The sequence below is a fragment of the Aedes aegypti genome, chromosome 1 (assembly GCF_002204515.2).
Source record: "Aedes aegypti strain LVP_AGWG chromosome 1, AaegL5.0 Primary Assembly, whole genome shotgun sequence".
NCBI lineage: Eukaryota > Metazoa > Arthropoda > Insecta > Diptera > Culicidae > Aedes > Aedes aegypti.
The window spans coordinates 127,852,186-127,865,469 of record NC_035107.1 but is presented as its reverse complement, the minus strand read 5'-3'; the positions used below and the strand labels follow the sequence as shown (position 1 = coordinate 127,865,469).

The following is a 13,284-nucleotide window of genomic DNA, read 5'->3' as shown; positions in this document are numbered from 1 at the left end:
TTTTAATACTCAATTCAGACTCCAGACTGCTTTAGACGCCTCTTTAGTGGTTTGCCAAATTCGAATAATGATTCGACTTGTCTTTTTATGATTTTCATGAGCTGTCCGGAATTCAAATCAAAGTGTCCGGAATATGGGGCAAAAGTAAGGAAGCGTCCGGAATAAGAATCATGGAAAGTCCACACATTTCTATTCATTTAAAATTATTCATGTATCAGAAACAAAATCTTCACCCACCATTCGAAAGTTAAGTGTTTTGAAGGCTCGATAGCGCCGACGAATCATACAGATTGATTTATTTTATATGCTTCCTGATGGGTTATACTACATTGAGGCCTTAAGTGTCCGTAATATGTTTTCAGTCATTTTGGGTCACCGGATATCGGTATAGAAGAGTCTCCAAATTGAAAAAGGTAAAAAAAAATATGTCCAGTAGATCAATTATATATATATTTTTTTTTGAGTATGTTTATCGGCATATCGGTCTATTTTGCTCGAAGTAAGAGGGAGCGTGGAGAAGAAAGCAATGAATACTAGATGGATAGGTACCGTAAGGGAACGGCGAGAGAAATTGGATTAGATGTTGAAGAGGGCATACCATATGAAACAGTATAACTTGAAAAGTCCTTCCTTGTGGCTAACGTCGCCTATGGGAACGGCTTGGTGTGTTTTTAGAATGACACTACCAAGACAGCCTAATGCCGATAAACAAATTTAAAATATAATTATCACGGTCGATATCTTTGTACCGTAAAACGGGGTAACTTTGATAGTTTTTTCGAAGAAAACTTGAATATTTATGCATGTTGTTTCAAAGAATTTTAATTCATATTTTTAAAACAAGTACTGGTATCCTAACTATCGATTCCAGTTGATAGCAAGATTTATTCTTAATGGATATATAATTTTTCATATAATCGAAAGTCGGTTTTCTGTTTTGGGGTAACTTTGATAATGGAGCATCACTCGAACAAAATTGAATGAATTACAGAACATTTGTAGGGCGTTGCATATCTTTAGGCGTTTAACGCTATATGGAAATGTCTGACTTAGATTACAAAAATGGCCCCAGTTTGTAAAAATGGTTTTCGCTAAGAGATTTGAGACCAAATTCATGTTCTACTATAACTAGGCTGTCAAGTATAAGTGACGAACTCATTGTGACTTCATCAAATAGTGATAGTAGAACAGATTGTTTGAGAGCATTTCAAAATTGCTAAAATCTTATAAATTTTCCATATTTGCATATAAATCCTCAAATGTACTTGATTCCAACGGAAATAGCTTTAACGTGAAGTGTCATACTAATACTCTTTACTTTTGCATTCGTTTTGCTTAACAGATTAATAGGAACTTTGTTATTTCGTTTAGTATGTTGAGAGTCTCGCATTATCAAAGTTATCCGCATTATCAAAGTTACCCCGTTTTACGGTATGTAAAATAACAAAACGGATAAAAAAGAAAAAAACGCAGTTCATATAAGGACTGTTCATTTTATAAAGTGGACACCTTGTGCATGCTGTATCTTTTTAATTTATCAATGAAATTTCAATCGTTTTTTTTTTCGCACATCGATCGATTAGTATTGTACAATGTTGTGATGATAGAAATTCTCCAAAAATAATGAAATATCACACGAATATGGAACCACGATTAGAACGGTCGTTTTTTGGAGGTTATCAAAATCAATGATTGTTAGAAATTGGCTGGAAAATTTTATAATTTATATTTTTTATTTTTTAAAAACGCTTGTTCTTTGAAATCAGCAGCATGATGCAAAAATCAAGTTAGTTTTGGAGCAACAATTTTACAGATATAATAAAATCATTTCCCGTATATTTTTAAAGAAAAATATTTGAAGGGAATTGATATGAGTAGATTTTTTTTTTGAAATACGTCCTGACGGAAGTGCTAATATAGTATTAATATGAAAAATAACTTACGCCTTCATAGAGTTACTTATTAAGTCCACACGTCAAATTCAAAGCACAATAGAAACACAATTGCTTTATTCTTAGAAGACGGGGTTGGTGGTCTGATGGCTACCGCTTCTGCTTCATATGCGGAAGGTCATGGGTTCAATCCCAGGCCCGTCCCTTTCCTCGTACTTTGTAGATGTTGTAGTTGTATATCTCTCACTTGCTTCTATCTCTTCCATTCTAAATATATCACACTCAAACTATTCGTTCATAGCAAACGCTAGAACCAGAGACGGACAAGAAACCGTTTCCCTAACGCTTCCTACTTCCACGCGCACGCCTTTCTTACGCCTGATACATAGGCAGTCTGCTAACCACAAAAGCAAACCTCTCTGCCATGCCTTTCCCCCAATCCATACACCTCCCGCATGAACTGACGTGGATGCAGTGGAATATACGGTCTACGTGGGAGTCAGTTCAATGCATCATCAATTCCTCCCCCTTCCCCTCATTGGTCTGCATTCTGACGTGGCAGGTGCCATTGTTGCCTAAAAATAGAAGATCACCAGCACTTATACACTGAGGATGCCTGTTAGTCCCAAGCAGTCATTCGGTTGGTTCCTTGTGTAAGTGCAGCTGATCTGGCGATACTGGAGTGCATCCACGGGCGGCCAATCAAGCTCAAGCTCAAGCTCAATAGAAACACAATTGCTTTATTCTTAGAAGACCTATCAAAATACATTGAAAATTATCAAAATTGGCAACACTGCTGTAATAAAATCGATTTTATTTTCCACGTATTATTTTCATAATATGTTATTCTGAGATTATCAATTGCAAAATTCGGAGAAAACCGTTTACAATTTGCTGTAGATCGATAAATATGCATTTATGATTTTAAAAGTACGAGACTTTTTAGTAAAACTATCATAAGCAGTAAAATGTATACTTAAGAGTGTGGTTTAAACTCATGATTTAGCTCTTGCTTATACAAATATAGTTTCTTTAATGATTCATACTAGTTTTGAACACGCTTTTTACTTCTCTCTTTTGCTGGGAGTGAAAAGATGGTGTAAGAAAATTTGGCCATAAATTGGTAAATCACTTAAGTTACCTAATGTCAGGGAATGGTGGAATATAATTTATTTTTTAAAGCTATATCTTTAGTAGAATAGTAAAGGATACAAACATACAATTTGTTCATAAAAATTAGGATTTTTGTTTTGCGAAAAATAATGTTAAACTTTGACGAACAGCTTTTCTTAGGAGAATTTGGAAAAACTATTTAGCTCTTCAACCAAAAGCATTTTCTAAGATCTTATATTTTCATAGCATCGTAGAATAATAGTTGAACGATGCACAGAAAACCAATAACGAGTTTATCAATAAATAAAAAAGATATAGCATAAGCAAAGTGTCCACTTTATTAAATGAACAGTCCTTACAATGATCATGTGTGTGGCTTATCGGGGAGAAATACGCATGATATGTACAAAACAACCATGACTGTGTAATGATTCCCAAAAAATATAAGCCACCGATCGATAGAACCTGCTTGATCGCCAAACAGTATTTGGGCGCTTGAAACCTCCTTCCTTAAAAAAAAGCTGTATACTACAGTCATCTCTCCCTTACTCGATATTCTGTATCTCGATATTTCCCCTAACTCGATGGAAAGCGCGGTCCCTTCAATCTAGCATGCTTTGACACCTCTGTAAGTCGATACCTCTCTAATTCGATGTTCTCTAACTCGATGCTATCTGTTTCAGATTCCCAAGTAAGTTTACCTCTCTAACTCGATATTTTCATGTAAAGTTCCAAATGTCCTCCAAACGTTTACAATTTTCATGAATTTGATTATTATGAATAAATTGATAGTAAAATGAAGGATTACTGCCAATTTCTGGATGCTAAAATGTTTTATTTTTGCAGATTGCTAAAATATTTTCACATAGGTAAATGTGGTAAAATTGTTTTGTTTTTCACGTTAAAATAACTATTCTGAATGTATTTTGTCAAAATAATAAAAAGTTTAAATTTTGAAAAATATGTGTTCTGTATCTCGATACCTCCCTATCTCGATGGTCCCTTCAATATCGAGTAAGGGAGAGTTAACTGTATTTGTGAGTGATTTTCCCATATATAGGTTGAGAAACACTGTAATCCAGCACCGAGTGCAACTTGTTTTTCATCGCCTTCAAACAGGTTTGACTTGTGCAGAGAAAGTGCATTTCACCTTGCATCATCGACTAATTCCTGTTTCACCTTTTCTTGCAGATGGGCTACGCGGAGTTTTCTCAGCGTGGTCATGGTATCCATTTGCGACAGTTTTCCAGAGCTTTCATTTTCGAGGATGAGCTGGGGGAGAGGATTGTGTTCGTCAGCGCAGATGCCGGCATGATGGGTCACGCCGTAAAACGAGATGTGATAGATTTGCTGCAGAAAAAGTATGGAGATCTGTATCGCTTTGAAAACGTAGTACTTAGTGGAACGCACAGCCATAGTGTTCCATCGGGATTTCTGATGTCGTTCCTGTACGACATTGCCTCATTGGGGTTCGTGCCTCAGAACTTCAATGCTCTCGTCGAAGGAATCACGCTTAGTATTGTAAGAGCACATGAAAACATGCAAGAAGGAAGGGTTTACGTAGCGGAAACGGAGGTTGCCGATGCCAACATCAACCGCAGTCCCAGCGCCTATGAAAACAATCCTAAAGAAGAACGAATGCTCTATAAAGATTACACTGATAAGAAGCTGGTACAACTCAAGCTAACCAATAACGAGGGAAAGCCTTTGGGCGCAATCAATTGGTTCGCCGTTCATCCAACATCGATGAATAAAACAAACTGTTTCTTGTCCAGTGACAATGTTGGATACGCGTCGATTCTTCTGGAGCAAGAGATGAACCCGGACAGTCTGCCGGGGCAAGGAGACTTCGTGGGAGCAATGGCAGCGTCCAATTTGGGTGACGTTTCGCCCAATGTTATGGGACCGAAGTGTGAAAAAACAGGTCTTCCGTGCGATCTACTAACATCTTCCTGTCCCAGTGGGACAGGAGCATGCATAGCTTCCGGGCCCGGCAGAGATATGTTCGACAGTACCAGACTGATTGCGAAACGGATTTTCAACGCGGCATCGGTAAGTTAAATTAACGTAGAATATTGATGATTGGATCAGAATGCTCCTAATGCATTCCCTGAGGAAGAACTTCTTTCCTTTATGTTGAGTGGAATACCCATAACGTGTTTGGTAGAGCAGAGCACACGAGCTTGAGCACGTAGTCAATTTCTTCATATGCCGGTTTACTCTTCGTAACTACATTTATAGAATTTGCCGCAGGCAATGGTATTTCGAACACGATGCATGTACCATCGGATTTTGAGATGAATGGAATAACTCATTTGTAACTTGCAAAGTACAATGCAATAGAGACTACAATAATTTCGTATATTTATGCGAGGCCAACCTTGTTATGAATGATTTTTGGGCTAAGTACCGTATTGACCCATAATCCGAACACTTAAGACGAACAATGACTTCAAATGCATTTGATAGACATAAATCAGTTGATGTATGTAGATGTTTCAATTTCTTCGTAAAACTTGACTGTGAGCTGTAATTACCTTGTTTCATAATCCAAACAGCACGAATAAATCGTATTCAAATGCAAACTTTGCAAATAAATTTTTCTGAGCTGAGGTCACTGACTTCGAACTAGAGAATCATTACAGCTCCCAAGGTATAAAATAGCTAAAAGAACATTGAAATTGAGTTGTAATTGGCTGCCGTTTCCTAGATAAGATGACATATTCCAGCGAAATATTCCAACCAAATCGCCATACAGAAACCGAGTGTTCGGAATATGAGTCTGTTCGGTCGGAATTTGAGATAAAACGGTATACATAGGCTCACCACACGAAAATTTCGGAAAAGAGGACATTTCTATTTTTTAACGAAATCGTGAGTTACTCTGGCCACGTTCTTACGAAAGTTGGCTATAGAAAAGGTTTGAGAGGCATTTGGCTTTATTTTTCTAAGTGGTGTTTCTGTTTCCTGGATTAATCACAAACCCGAATAATGCATTGCCGAAAAATTTCAAGCTCTGAGATAATGTATTTTACGATGAAAAACCATTTCTCGCATAATCAATGAAAATGCCCTAAAAGTAATTGTCTGTATCTCGTTGTTTCTTACATCTCCATTGGGTTGCATAGGGTGATTTTATATCATTGTCTAAAAAAATAAAGCATAAAAAAAAAAAAAATATATATATATATATATATATATATATATATATATATATATATATATATCATTGTCTTGATCACGTGGATAAAATCGTGTAAGTACATATGTACCTACTTGGTTATCAATGGCTGTTCGATCTTGTCGGCTCCGGGCTCTAGGCAATTTGAATTATCAAACTGTACAAACAGAAGCCCCTTTGTGTATAAAAGAATCCTGCATGATGTCATGTATGTATAGTAGTATTGAGATGAAAGAGATGAGATTTAGATCTTCAAAATTAAAGTTTAAATATGATATAGCCATGCTCTTACGTATTATTAAACAACAGATTCTACATGTCGAAGTATGAAAAACCCCAAAGCCTTTCGGGTATTGGGCCAGTGGTGTAGTCAGGAAGGGCTCTGAAAGGGTCGATTATTTATGCATATAATATTATTGAGTCAATTTAAAATTTGTCAAAAAAGATATCCTATAATTTATTGTGATAGTAATGAACAGAATTGGCAATAATGTATGTTTATAATGTATTTTTATGCCATAGGTGTAACTAGAATTGAATATAGATACCCAAATAAATGTAAGTAGATGTAGGTATTCACAAACAAATAAATGTGTTTTTTTTAATAGTATAACAAAACAAAGCCCATCCCGATTGCGCCTATGGCAAGAAAAACTACATTTTAAATATACAATAATGTCAATGTCATCTTTCTGGCATTACGTCCCCACTGGGACAGAGCCTACTTCTCAGCTTAGTGTTCTTATGAGCACTTCCACAGTTATTAACTGAGAGCTAACTGTGCCAATGACCATTTTTGCATTCGTATATCGTGTGGCAGGTACGAAGATACTCTATGCCCTGGGAAGTCGAGAAAATTTCCAACCCGAAAAGATCCTCGACCGATGGGATTCGAACCCACGACCCTCAACTTGGTCTTGCTGAATAGCTGCGCGTTTACCGCTACGGCTATCTGGGCCCCGCATAATAAATACTGGAAGTATATTTTTGTCAAATTTTCAATTGGCTCAATAACATTATATACGTACAAAGTTGCCCCTTTCAGAGCCCCTCCTGGCTACACCACTGGTACATCACCCGAAAGGATTTGGGGTTTTTCATATTTCGACATGTAGAATCTAACAAAAATAGTCTGGTTGAAAACCCCGTGTAACACCATCGTGACCTTGAGAGAATTCTTTCAACAATGGTTTCAGGAATTCAACCATGCTTTTTCAAAGATTGGTTAGTTCTTTGAAGAATTTCTCTTAAAATTTTTAATTGGATTCCTTTAGTATTTTTTGTTCGGATTAAGAAAAGACTTAGTGAACTTTTCTAGGAATTTCTTAATAAATAGTATCTTCATGGATTTTACCAATACTTTGTTCAAGCATTCGTCTATTGATTCTTCTTTTTTCTTGACATAAACGTTCTCACTGAAACAGAGCCTGCTTCGCAGCTTAGTGTTCTTATGGGCACTTCCACAGTTATTAATTGAGAGCTTTCTATGGCAAAGTTGCCATTTTCCCATTCGTATACCTATTGTGTGGCAGGTACGATTATGCCTCTATGCCCAAGGAACACATGGAAATGTCCATTACGAAAAGATCCTGGACTGACCGGGAATCGAACCCAGACACCTTCAGCATGACTTTGCTTCGTAGCCACGAACTCTAACCACTCGACTAAGGAAGGCCCCTACGTCCATTGATGTCACAGGTAATTCTGACAAGGATTTTATCAGGATGATGTTTGGTATTTCCCTCACATAGAACCAACTTTGCCAATATTTCTCGCTAAGAATCTGCCATCTGGCTAGGAATCCGTCAACCGAGATTGTTCAAGTATATGTCAAATGTCTACCAAGAAATCCACCAAAGATTTCACAAGATTTCAACCTATCGATGATTTTCAAAAAATAATCGGCTCAGAGTTTTTTACAGTATCTCACAAAGACTCTATTTAGAATTCCAAATAGCAATATCATTAGAAAACCCTTCCAGATATTTGTTGAAGATCCTCCAATTGATTCGTTAAGTCTCGTCGTATATCGTATATACAGTCAAACATTCATGAGTCGATATCTGAAGGGATCATCGATTCATTAAAATATCGAGTCATGGAACAGAAATCTTTGAAAAGCTGGTTGAGGGGATCATCATGGTAACCAACCAACCAAATGAAAAAAATATACAGTCGACTCTCCACATCTAGATGTTCTACAAACATCTCGATATCTTTCCCTATGTTGATGATTTTTTAATTTCCTTCATTCTGCATACAATTTTCCTTCCCATATCTCGATATCTCTGTATCTCCATATCTCGATTTCATTCCAAATTTTCTCTCCACAAGTCAATATGCCCATTATCAATGAATACTAGACCAGATTTTCGTGATTGTTAGTAATATAAGAACACCACGGCAGACACACAACAAGACAGTCTCTTTACTTATGTGAAAATCATATTTGTTCGAGGTTAATAGGAATGACGTCCTCTAGTAGCTGTCAGTTTATGAAATATATAACCTAATCAATATTGCAAACCGTGTAAGAACATGGAATAACGTCTGGTTATTAATTATTTTTATAATTTTCCTGACAACAGAGCAGTTTTTAATCTAGTATTCATTGAAAATATGTTCTTTGTCTCGATCTCTCCCTATCTCGATGGTCCCTTCGATATCGAGATGTGGAGAGTCGACTGTCTAAACAACATTTACGCTGCTTCACATATACACTCCCGTGCATAAGTTTGGGTTCACCCCCTAAAAAACATGCAAAAGTGGTTCAGTCCATATCTCTGTGATTACACGTTCAATTGAAACTCTTTAAGCCGCATTCGAAAGGCAAAGAGTTATTCTTACTTCGCATGTATTTTTATAAAAACATTCTTTGAACTTTGTATACTAAATTTTAACTTAAAGTTGTGACATTTTTTAAAAAACAAACTGAAAAAACATAGCTAATTCCCTCAGCATTGGATCGACCAAAATTTTAAAACATTGCGTCATTAGAATCGTAATCTTATATTCTTTGAAGGGCACTCACGAAATGTTTGCGGAAAAATCTGAAAAGTATTCAAAATCAATGAAACAGTCAGTCAAGTCATCGTGCAAAAGTTTGGGTTCACCCCTCAGTATGGTGTATCGTGCAAAAGTTTGGATTCACCTGAACTTACTTAAATCTGTGAAATCTCAATCAAATCATGAACGCGCCAATATTTGCTCTCAAACTATTAAAATCGGTTGAAAAATGGCAGAGATATTGACAAAAAAGATGTGCGTGTGGCTCAGGTGAACCCAAACTTTTGCACGATGACTTGACTGACTGTTTCATTGATTTTGAATACTTTCCAGATTTTTCCGCCAAAATTTCGTAGGGTCTCTTCAAAGAATATAAGATTACGATTCTAATGACACTTTGATTTAAAATTTTGGTCGATCCAATGCTGAAAAAATTAGATATGATTTTTCAGTGTGCTTTTTGAAATATGTCACAACTTTATGGAAAAAATTAGGTTAAAAAATACAAAAAATGTTTTTGGAAAAATACATACGAATTAAGAATAACTCTTTGCCTCTCGAATGCGGCCAAGAGAGATCCAATTAGACGCGTAATCGCAGAGATATGGATTGAACACTTTTGCATGTTTTTTAGGGGGTGAACCCAAACTTATGCACGGGAGTGTATAACAAACTGTGATGCTTGACTTCTTAGACAATGGCGCCATGCCTCCAGAAAAAAGAAAACAAAATTTTTAAGCGTGAGATGAGTTATTTGCGCTTCTTTTTCGAGAACTTCGACAAAAAGAAGCACGCAAAATTTGCTGCGAAGGAGAGCACCCTGATTATTGTGCGCATTTTTTTTAACCAGCGCCAACGCTTTCAAGCGCCTTTGAGTTCTTGGAGCACCCAGTTCTGTGCGTCAGCATGATTAGCATAATTGTATGTTTATGCATAATGGTTAAAACATGTTCTATTTACTTCAGTTTTTTTACCTAACTTAGATGACATGAATTGAAAACAAGTATATTTTTTACTGCGTAGCAAAAAATAAATCAAGTCGATTTTACTACAAAATTTATTGAGGTATCTTCCCGACCAGTAGATTACAACAGAATTGTAACAGTTACTAGTTGAAATAACAAAGTTATAACAACACTTTCTTGACATTATTTAAAGTTGATTCAAAATATCATAATTTAAACAACACTCTTAAGTTAAAAATCAAGCACATATATAACTTATTTTGATATTATCCGCATTGGCGTAGGAACAGGGGGGGCCAGGGGGGCCTGGCCCCCTCCAGAATCATCCAGGCCCCCCCCCCAGAAAATTTTGATGATAATAAAAATGAAAATTTTAACAAAAACTATTTAACATGAAGCGAAATCTTCTGATTCAATGTACATGACTCTTGTTATTGACAAAAATCTCTTCTATAGTAACGTTATTTTATGTTGAACATCTATAGTGATGAAACCTCGCTTGTCTTATACAACATCAGCGTGGCGGTTCTGACTTCGGTGAATCGCGCGACAACCGGAATCTTAACCGTCCGGCCGTCGATTGAATAGTTATTTGTTAGAAATAGCTTCTTGTTGTTTGCAATAAGCGCAATTTTTCAACATTTCCGTTGCAAAAAATATCGTGGTACAAAAAAAGGCAATATCTAGGAGATTGCATTCCCAAAATTCGTTTTTTTTTCTGAATAATCTAAATAAATGCTGTTTCAGCATAAAGCAGCATATTCACTGCATTATAATTTCTCATGTTTTAGGGGGAAACCCTGCTCAAGGTAATGTCCAAAAAAATATTGAAAAAATGTACAAAATTACTAAAAGAATTTCTCAGACAGTATATAGCCAAGTTTTCTAAAATTTTCCAAAACACTTTTCGACATTCTCTATGAAATTTTATTATGATGAAATTCTTGAAGAAATATTGAAAGGTGGCTTCAGAAATTTTGAAAATCTCTTGAAAATTAATCGAGTGGGACTTGTTCATACTTTCAAAGCAATTTCCTCCTGATGGACATTCGTTCTATGTCTACTATTTATTGGAAAACTGATTCCGGAATATAATCCCGGATTAACCAAAAAAAAAAAAATATTACCTAATCTTGTAAAAATTCAGCATTCCTCTAAAAATAATTGATTCTGTCAAATCTTATACTGAGATATTTCGCTGAAAGTTGTTTAAGAAATTCTTCTGTTCCCTCAAATAGTTTTCCCAAAAAATTGATAACTAATTCTTTCACGAAGTTTATTAAAAGCCCTTGAGAAATATTTCTAAAATACATAAAAAATTGTGTCAAAAATTCTCTAATGTTTTCCTTTCTAGATATTCTGCTTCAAGTCCACGGATTATTCAAGAATTGAAAAGAAAATTGTTTTTGGAATGTCTCTTGCCTGCGAATCTTCGGAGGAAATTAGTTGAAAAACTCCAGGAAATTTTTGCTTCCAAAATAAGCATAGCGGTGAAGAAATCTGTAGAGAACCATGTAGCGAAATAACAGGGAAGGAGTGAGGATTTATTAAGATATTCATAAAGACATTTGTATTGATCTTCCTTTAAAAAACTTCTTCAGAAATAATTTTACTATTTTTTTGGCAGAATCCATATTTTTGGTTTGCATTTTTCAGCGATACGAGGGCGGAATTTTAGGAGGCTTTTTGGCAGAATTCCAGAAAACCAGAAGTCAAGGAAGGATAGATTCCGAAGACAATTCCCAAAGGAGATTCTGATGAAAATTCTTGAGAAATTTGTTTTATTTGTAAATTCATTAGAGAGGTTGCAACTATCCTGTAATTTTCTAGGTTATAAATAATAAGGTCTGTTTATTTTATAAAGAGGACACTTTGTTCATGCTATATCTTTTTATCAATAAAAACCGAAATCGGTTTTCTGTGCATCGTTCAACTATTATTCTATAATGCTATGAAAATATAAAATCTTAGAAAATGCTTTTGGTTGATGAGCTAAATAGTTTTTTCCAAAAAATCATAAGAAAAGCTGTTCGTCAAAGTTTAACATTATTTTTCGCAAAACAAAAATCCTAATTTTTATGAACAAATTGTATGTTTGTATTTTTTACTATCCCACTGAAGGTATAGCTTTAAAAAAATCAATTATATTCCACCATTCTTTGACATTAGGTAACTTTAGCGATTTACCCATTTATGGCCAAATTTGCTGATACACCATCCTTTCACTCCCAGCAAAAGAGAAAAGTAGAAAGCTTGTTCAAAACTAGTTTGGCTTACTAAAGAAAATATATTTGTAAAAACGAGAGCTAAATCGTGCGTTAAACCATAGTCTTAAGTACAAATTTTACTGTATATGGTAGTTTTACTAAAAAGTCTCATATTTTTAAAATCGTGTACGCATATTTATCGATCTACAGCAAATTGTAAATGGTTTTCTACAAATATTTCAATTGGTAATCTCAGAATAACATACTATGAAAATAATATGTGGAAAATTAAATCGATTTTATTACAGCAGTGTTGCCAATTTTGATGATTGTCATTGTAATTTGAAAGGTCTTCTAATAATAAAGCAATTGTGTTTCTAATGTTCTTTAAATGTGACGTGGGGACTAGATAAGTAGCTTTATGAAGGCGTAAGTTGTTTTTCATATTGATACTATATTAGGACTTCCGTCAGGACATAACTTTAACCAAAAAATTCTACTCATATTAGTTCCCTTCAAATTCTAAATCGTTTTCTCTGAAAAATATAGGGGAAAAATGGTTTTATTCTATCTGTAAAATTGTTGTTTCAAAAATAGTTTTTTTCAATCAGGCTTCTGATTGATAATGCTTTCGAAGAACAAGTCTTTTTTGAAAATAAAAAATATAAATTGTCGAATTTTCCAAACAATCCAAACAATTTTGATAACCTCCAAAAATCGACCGTTCTAATGGTTGTGCCATATTCGCTTGAAATTTAATTATTTTGGAGAATTTTTATTATCACAACATTGTACAATACTAGTCGAACTATGTGCAAAAAACCGCTTGAAATTTCATTGATAAATTAAAAAGATACAGCATGCTCAAGATGTCCACTTTATAAAGTGAACAGTCCTTAACTTAATTTTCATTGTACCAT

At 35.1% G+C, this 13,284-nt stretch overlaps 1 protein-coding gene across 1 annotated transcript in view; it reads left to right on the top strand.

Annotated features, from left to right (window-relative positions):
* The window catches only part of LOC5568674 (neutral ceramidase), a 42,337-nt gene that overhangs the window by 15,527 nt on the left and 13,526 nt on the right, over nucleotides 1-13,284 (top strand). Inside the window, exon 3 of the mRNA XM_021847380.1 lies at nucleotides 4,197-5,057. Within this exon, the coding sequence (XP_021703072.1) occupies nucleotides 4,197-5,057 (861 nt within the window). The remainder of the gene's footprint in view (nucleotides 1-4,196; nucleotides 5,058-13,284) is intronic.